Source organism: Dioscorea cayenensis, chromosome 24, assembly GCF_009730915.1.
Source record: "Dioscorea cayenensis subsp. rotundata cultivar TDr96_F1 chromosome 24, TDr96_F1_v2_PseudoChromosome.rev07_lg8_w22 25.fasta, whole genome shotgun sequence".
Lineage (NCBI taxonomy): Eukaryota > Viridiplantae > Streptophyta > Magnoliopsida > Dioscoreales > Dioscoreaceae > Dioscorea > Dioscorea cayenensis.
This window is the reverse complement of record NC_052494.1, coordinates 938,001-946,305: the sequence shown is the minus strand read 5'-3', so window position 1 is coordinate 946,305 and position 8,305 is coordinate 938,001. Positions and strand designations below refer to the sequence as shown.

The following is an 8,305-nucleotide window of genomic DNA, read 5'->3' as shown; positions in this document are numbered from 1 at the left end:
TGCTGCTTTTGGTTGCATTGCAGGCTATTTTTAATGAATCCGAAGATTTTATTATATCAGTAGATGAATCAAGCAATGAGGTTTGGTTGCATTTCTTTGTTCTGAACCTCCTGAAATTTAAGATTGCATACTATTTTGCTAATTCCAACCATAATGCAGGTTGTGGTTTGGGATACACTTACAGCAGAGAAAGTGTCCCGGTGGCCGTCCAATCACATCGGCGCACCACGCTGGCTCGAGCACTCTCCGACTAGAGGCTGCATTCGTTTCATGCGGAAACGATCGGTCTGTCAGATTTTGGAAGGAAACTCTCTAATCTAAAGGATACATGATCAGGTTCTATCAGATACATTTGGATCTCATTCTGACATTATCTGAAGAAGTACCATTTTGTTAGATTGGTGTAGACACTTTTGATTTGTCTTTATCAAATTATTATATATTATTGCAAAATACTAATCTCTTTTGCAAGTGTGAAGCTTTATTTATTTATTTTTCACAAAAACTATCATATGGTTATCTGAAATATTCTTCAGTAATAAATCCTATTTTCATATTCAAATCCTCTCTGTTTCTCTTCTTAATCATTTGATTTTTAAATCCTTAAAGTTTTAGAATCAATTTAAAATTTTTATACTTCATAGACACACACACACACACACTATCATGCTAATTCCATGAGCCTCTGATCCAATTTTGTTCAACTACGGTGAGCTATCTAAGCACATAATGACAATTTTATGTCATAAAATAATAGAATTAGATTATATGTTATTTAGTTAACTAACAACTTTCAGAATCATTTGGGACATATTTTGTTTTTGGTATTTGTTAATTCTCCTCAATTAATGTGATCTCAACTAAGTTCAGAAGATATATTATTGTTATCATTTTAATCAAATTGATTCACATTATGTCCTAAAATAGCTAAATAGTTCAGTGAGCTAGCATCAATATAAACAGAAACACAGACATTGATCTAATCAGAGTATGGATCAACATAAAAAGAAAAATGAGGAAATGCATGAATAAACGTGGGTCATAAATATAAAATTAAAAATTTGAGGAAAAAAATATTTAAAAGGAAAAATGCCTAAATATATAAAGGGGAAAAAGAACAGATATAAGAATATGAATATGCAAAAAATATTAATTTTACATTGGAATTGGTATATAATGTTTAATTAAACACAAATAAAATTCCATTACAATAATTATTATTTCTTTTAACCTCGGATTGTAATGAGATATTTGTTATTATTACAACAAACTCATTTGAATGTACATATTTACATAATCTTTTAACCTTGGTATTTGAATTCAAATGTATAATATATATATATATATATATATATATATATATATATATATATATATATATCATATAGAGGACTCATCATCTAGGGACGTCCTGAGATTTCAAATCCAGGATGTCGCATAATAGCCAAATCGGATGGTATCGGACTCAGATTCTGTACGCAGTAGAAACCGCGCTCTACAAAGTAGTTATCTCGATGATCGTGAGCAATGTAAAAAGATGTATCGATGTTTATATAGATAATCAACCTAATTTGGATGATGATCCGAAATCCCAAGATTTAAAACGTCCATAGATTTCAAATCTAGGTAAGTATATATATATATATATAAGTAATGTCACTCGAATCCATTTACATCCATCTTTAACCCGTTATGAATTAGATCTTCATCATCATTCATCACAATATTTAAACATTTGAATTTTTTTAATAAAATATATGATATATATATATATATATTTGTGGAAACATACCTTTATTATAAATAGGGATCTTCATTATATCAAATCATATTGATTTGTAACCGTTGTGAATATTGGATTCGGATTTAGCGATTATTACTCGAATCCGCTAACATTCTATATATATATATATATATATATATATTCATTATTATATATTTAACCGTTGTATATTGGATTCGGATTTAGATATTATTACCGAATCCGCTAACAATGTCTATATATATGGGAACGAGGACAACGTTCTGTTCCCGAGTTCCTCTTTTCCAACACTTCCCGCCCTTCTCGCTTCTCTCTCTCTCTCTCTTTCGCTCTCTCGCCGGTCCTCGAAACCCTAAGCCCTGATATCATCGATGATCGCCTGAGCTCTATTTGAGATCTATGGCAAGCTTCAGTGATGTTCAGGATGTCATTTCCAAGCTTTCTTCAGACAAAGCCAAGATCCGAGACTTATGCCTCTCTTAAACCCTAATTCTATCTTTCCATTGCCTTTGATTTGTTTCTTGTTTTCTCATTCTTTTTTTATGCATGTATCTGTTATTGTGTTGATGGTATCCAGGAGGGGCGCGAGGCTTCTGAGTAGCTGGCTGGAGAGTGAGAGGTTGATTGGATTTTTGCAAAACTTGTTGGTCGAAACACTGCTAAGATTAAGGCTGAAGGGATGCATCACGGTTATCTCGATTTCTTAGTTTTCTTTTTTTAATTTCTGTTTTATATTGAATAAATTTGGATTGAAGTAATATTGGACCATTTTGTTGTTTCTCAGCTGAAACATGGCGCTTTTCTACTTACATTGCTCATAAAATGTGTAAAGTTGGAGATATCTTCGAGCAAGAAAAAGCAGCCAAAGTTGTTATATGCCAAACACTCTTAGAAGTGCAATTCAATGCGCAGAAGATCCAAAGTTCTCAGGTTAAATTGTTTTTGGACTGCTCAGTGAGATGTTTTCCTTCCTTTTATGTTATTTAACTTTGGGTAGTTTCTTTACTTTCTCTACAATGAACTAGATATGATTATATTTTAAAGTTAATTCTGCCCTGAGGACATCATTATTGTTTTCAGAAAGGAGGGTTAGTAAATCTATTATTTTTTCTAACTGAACTTGGCATGTTTATTTATTATCTAAATGATGCATTTATTGTTATCCTGCCTCAGCATTTTGGCTTATTGAGTTCTCTAAATATCTCTGTCCTGATTGTTAGTGGCATGTTTTATGATGATTTTGAGCTTTCCCACCATTTTTTCTCCTCTTTGGTGGCAGAATTTAACTTTATTTGTTCCTCTTAAATCCCTGTTAACTAAGTTTTTCTATTGGTTAAACCAATGCTTGCCACCATTTTTTTTCCTTTTAATTTTGAGTTTTCACCCTTTATTTGTCCTTGTACAACAACCACTTAAACCTTTTGTAGGTTAGAAGCTCTTGCTCGCTTTGTTGTCTGTAAAATATGGCTAATTTGAATATTTGTTTTCTTGCTCAACATCCAGCTATTTCATGTTTAAAGCCAAAGGTGGTTCCTAAATCTGTCCATATTCACAATATATACTTGTTAAGTTTTGAATTTTTCTACACATGGCAATTTTATATATAAGTCCTCAAGTATGCAGTTGTTGAGAATGTCCCTTTTTTTAAACTTATTTTGCTTAATTAAATAGCTTTAAATCTTCCACCTGTTGTGGACCTCTCCTATGTTGCTTTGCTGATTTTCTCACTTATATAATTCTTCCTAAGGCATGAGTATTTTATGCTTTATCACAATGATAATGTTGCCATTGATTCTTATAGGACATTTATTTTTTTGAATCATGATTGAAATTCGCTACAATGTCTCATGCTTCAACGACTTCATGTTTTTTTTTCCTGGATAGGCTTCATGCAACACTGACTTCATTGTCTTTTTCTAGCTTTGAAATTTATTTTAGGGCTTCAATGCTTGGGGACATTATATCTTCTGATAGCATGGCCCAAATTTAACACAATCTTCTATTTTAGGCTGATTCAACGGAAAATGCCTTTGGTGGAGCCGTTTATGCTTCACATTTAATTTTTCTCATTTGAACATTCTATGATGCTTTTATTCTTTGTAGTATGAATTATGTGTGTTGTTTTGCCACATCAGGTTTTTCTTCCAGTGGATGTGGATGAACTAACTTTGAGTGCTTTATTGTCTGAACTCTAGTTAGTTCCCACATTACTTACGAGTTAAAATGTTCCCCTTGTGGTTTATCCACTTTTATCCAACAAAAAAAAAAGTTTTCTTTTCAAAAGATCAACTTACTACCAAATATATTGTTATAAAATGTGAACCTAATGTCTAATATGAAATACTGCATGTTGTTGTTATCTTGTACAGGCTTTCATGACTAATGCATATTTTTCTTTGTATTTTGATACGCTCCTAGTTTTCTGTGCTTGAATTCCTCATTTAGCCTAACTTTTGAATATCATTGTTTTCTCTCTGTGCTGGTTGTGCTCCATTTCTTATTTATATCAGGAAGGTGTTTATTTTTCCGGGGATTGCAGGTAAATGGAATAAGGTATTATGTGAGTGTAGATTGAAACATTATTATTTTAAACTTCTTTCGTAAACTCACTCTGATTTTTTGCTGTAGATGGATGGTGTCAATGAAGGGCTTCCAGATGGAATCTTAGAATGTTCCACAAAAGATTTAGCGGAGATCAAAAGTGAAACTACAAGTCAGGTGCTTCTTTAGTGCCCTGTCAGTTTATTCTTCATTGTGCTCATAATGTCTGTCGGTTTTTTTTTCTTTCTCATATTCCAAAGTGAGCATCACCATACTGTTCATTTCCCAAGGCAGATTTTGAAATGGAGGAATTTATCTTAGGACTTATAGCTTCTAATGGGGATATTGAGAAGAAGGCTTGTCATCCCTGATGCACATATGCTCCTTTTTGGCAAGTGCATATATGGCTCATTTTTAACAAGGTAACGTTTCATTTGTTGGTAATTTCACATCCTTCTCAGCTCTTATTTGTTTAAATCTTAGAACTTATAAATTGTAGTTGGGATATTCAGAAGATATGCTTGCCATTTCTAATGCTCATAGACTAATTTTTTAATTTTATTATTGCCTATATGGGATGTTTTATTTGTTGATTGTTTCACATTCTTTGTGGCTTTTATTTATTCAAATGTTTTATTTAACTTCTAGTGGGGTCATATCATGCATTATATAAAAAAATAGCTGTGCCACAATGCCTCTTCCAGTGCTGTTCTATTAGTCCTTATATCAAATTGTATTCCTTAACCACTTGATACCAAATTGCGTTCCTTAACCATTGGGAGTAGAAAATGATAAATATGATTATCACTTTATCACTTGGGCTAGTTGGTTGTATGGCGAGTAGTAAACATACTATTTCAAATCGATGTTACTAGTTCTGTGGTGCCTAGGGCTTTTATTGCATGCTTGTTTGAGGTTACTTTTTTTTTTTTTTTAAATCCCCTGAGGAAAGGTCTTCATTGCTTGTAGGCTTGGTAGCTATATGCTTGGCTCTTAAAAGTTTTGTTTCCAAGATTATTGAGTTTAACACATCAACAAATCCTGGCAAATTGCTCATACTATGAGAAGAATACCTATTGACCAATAACATGTAGTATATTTAAGTACTTGCTTGTCTTTCAGCCATGACATGCAGATGCCAAGGCATTGTTGATTACTCATTAGAAATCTTCTCAACTAAGAATTATAAGAAAAGGGCTAAACCAACTAAGACTTGTTTTACATTTTAGATTGCATAAAAGGAAAGAAAAAAAACTACTTTGAGTTAAATTGCCTATGCACACGATATGTTAGAGACAAGCCACACAACTTGTTTCTCCATGTCACTTTGGTCAAAGTTTTCAAAATAATGAAAATCGATCAGCAAAAAGGAACTTTAGAGAAGGTTAGCTTAACCTAAACCTTATGCCTTGCTAGTTTTTAAGATGTGCCATCATCCTGAGAGTAATATTTTCTGATTTTCCTGGTTGAGCTGCAACATCAATTTATTGATTTATGGGTTTTTTTTAATACATGACTGTAAGTGGATTGAGGCACTGATATTGGTTTTAATTTCCTTTGCTCCTCTTTTTGCTGATTACTTTGTATTCATTGCTTTTGCAGCATAAAAGGTGATAACAACTTGTTCATTGGTAAGGTGTCACAGTATATTATAAAGTTGCTGGATCATATGGCATCCATCTTAGAGGAGAACTATAAAGGAATTCATTGTAATATTTGTGTTGGTTTAAGCTTTATTTTGTATGCAGTTGGGTTATCGTTATTGTCCCTTCAAAGATTTCTGTCCAGCCTGCTTTTTCCACATTGTTGAGATAAGAACTATAAACTACTTGGACGATTTCTTCCAAAATTGGGAAGCTATTGCTGGCTCTAGCTAAACTCTAGCTAAACTGTTTCCAGACCTTTCAAGGATTGATTTGACAGATTTATCTCTATTTACTTTGCCTTCACTTGAAAATCGTTATTCCATGAGTGAACCTAGTGCACAGCTTATTGATATGGAGTTAGATGTGACTGATGATTCTAAAGATGCAGATGCTTTGGCTGTTTGAAGCAGTGATATGTAAGTTATGTTTTTTGTCTCCTTGGCAGTTGAGGATAGAAATAGTAAAAGCTTGCTCATATTTTTTCCCTGTTTTATCTATCTTTACATGGGAAGTTTTGCTTGATCTCATGAGAACGGAAAATGATGCAGAGGTCAGTCTATCTTCATGTTATGATCTTTTGGTTGTGTTTCTTATTCAGTTTCTATCCTGGGGTACGTGTGATTAATGTTTTATGATGTTTTTTGCCCATCAAGCAGGTTGCAGAACATATCCTTTTCAATCTTTGTAAATGTTTTCCACAATCCACTGGAAGTCTTTCTAACTTGGTGCATTGAAATATCTCTTATGATTTTATTATATTCATAAGTTGATCTTCAGATATTGGAACATTAATTGTGATGCAATCTATTTGTCAAATCTCTATCTATAATCTGCTTTGATGTCTTTGTTTCTGCATAGGTTAATGTAATTAACAATATGATGGATACCAGTTCAAGTCTAAGCTATCATTATGCTAGCATGTTATCCTCTTCATGTGCTTTATTGGGATCGTTAGTTCCTTCTTCCAGTTCTCATGACAAGCAATGCAGTGAGGAAGTGGTCAATAATGATGAGGTATTGTTGTTTGCCTATAGTTAAGTATTGCATTCCAAGTGTTCAGGATTCAGTGGTTGAATGTATTGTCTTTGTTACATTGGCTCTATTTATGAACACTGCATTTATGTGGAATAATTCATATCCTAATACTAATATGCAAATGTATAGGTCTGAATTGTTGCGCTTAACTATTTAGCATTGTTTCCCAAATGCCTGTGTGTGTGTGTGTGTGTGTGTGTGTGTGTGTGTGTTCAGTGCTCCTGCCTGCCTTTGAGAAACTCTTTTTGATTATTATGAGTTTCTTGAATCGCTGTAAATCATGGTCTTAAACTATGTGGATGAAACCTATTTTGTTAGAAGTATCAATTGAACTTTTTGAAACCATAATAGTTTCTCTAGGCCTGAATCCATTGTTGTGTTTTCATCCTTTTAGCTGTTAACATCAACTGCAATTTCTTTTCACTCAAATTTTTGAATGGTTTATAAGGTACTGTGAATAGTATTTGATAGGTCAAGTGAAGAGAGATCAGCATAAATAACCTGAGATTGTACTTTCAAACCATGCCTTCTTCCCTAGAAAAGTCATTTTCCATATATCCGAGTTCATCTTCAGTCGCTTGTTTGGACATGACAACCTCACTTGCATGTTACTTATGCTGTAGCTGACAATAGTATTATTTTTTCTGTGTTGTGTTAGGTTGTGGTTGAAAGACTTATTTCTATGCTTCAAGATTGTGATTATCGTGTCAGGTTCTTTCTTTGCAAGAAGAATACAAGTTCTTTTCCAGACTTGGGATGGGCATGATGCGTTGTTCCATGATATTTGGTACACATGGCATTGCCATGCTTTTCATTTTATTAGAAATCATGCTTGTTATTTGTGGAATTTTAGCACGCATCTATATACATGCTTGCAATCAATTATATGCTAGCTGAATATTTATAGATTTCATAGGCTGTTAAGGATATTTAGCTTAGACTTTCTGTTGCAGTTCAAATTTTGGTTTTGAGATGTTGAGCGCATCAAAAGAGAAACCGGTTAAAAGTGGTGGTGAGGTGTTAGTTGCTGGTAATCTGCCTCTTCCAGCTGAGGGAGACTGCCCTCATAACTCTTGCTCATGTTGCATTGTCCAGTGAAGATGTTGAAATAGAGGGTTATGGCATGTTTTGAGATCCTTTTCAATTATCTACAGCACCTGTTACTTTTACTTCTTAGTGTTCATTTGTCATTTGGTATGTTTCCCTTAATGTTAACTGGTGTGTAGGTTTTTTGCATGACTTTGAGTTGTCTATGTCAGAAATAATTCCGAGGATTATAAAAGGCAAAATGACATTTGTTTGATCCAATTAGGAAGTTTGA

At 33.3% G+C, this 8,305-nt stretch overlaps 1 protein-coding gene across 5 annotated transcripts; it reads left to right on the top strand.

Moving 5' to 3' along the window:
• Nucleotides 1–2,441: 2,441 nt before the first annotated feature.
• Nucleotides 2,442–8,093, top strand: LOC120252787. 5 transcript variants are annotated; one of them, XR_005534135.1, is made up of 10 exons: nt 2,442–2,692; nt 4,273–4,315; nt 4,391–4,480; nt 4,598–4,725; nt 5,906–5,913; nt 6,052–6,365; nt 6,462–6,499; nt 6,606–6,963; nt 7,643–7,771; nt 7,938–8,093. XR_005534135.1 is itself a non-coding variant. In XM_039260947.1 (10 exons), the coding sequence occupies exons 5-9, from the start codon at nt 6,320–6,322 to the stop codon at nt 7,748–7,750; spliced, it is 417 nt and encodes a 138-aa protein (XP_039116881.1). In that variant the 5' UTR covers nt 2,444–2,692; nt 4,273–4,315; nt 4,391–4,480; nt 4,625–4,725; nt 5,906–6,319; the 3' UTR covers nt 7,751–7,771; nt 7,938–8,093. The 5 variants fall into 5 exon arrangements, 3 of the variants coding, with proteins under 3 accessions (XP_039116881.1, XP_039116879.1, XP_039116880.1); XM_039260947.1 differs by having other exon boundaries at nt 2,444–2,692; nt 4,625–4,725; nt 5,906–6,365; nt 6,606–6,674; nt 6,808–6,963; XM_039260945.1 differs by having other exon boundaries at nt 2,444–2,692; nt 5,906–6,365; nt 6,606–6,674; nt 6,808–6,963.
• The last annotated feature ends 212 nt before the right edge of the window (nt 8,094–8,305 follow it).

Excerpts from the sequence above, each read along its gene's own strand:
- LOC120252787 (XM_039260947.1), top strand. The coding sequence starts at position 6,320 with ATGATTCTAAAGATGCAGATGCTTTGGCTGTTTGAAGCAGTGATAT. Across the intron at positions 6,500-6,605 it reads GAACGGAAAATGATGCAGAG|GTTGCAGAACATATCCTTTT; the intron begins GTCAGTCTATCT and ends CCCATCAAGCAG. Across the intron at positions 6,675-6,807 it reads CTGGAAGTCTTTCTAACTTG|GTTAATGTAATTAACAATAT; the intron begins GTGCATTGAAAT and ends GTTTCTGCATAG.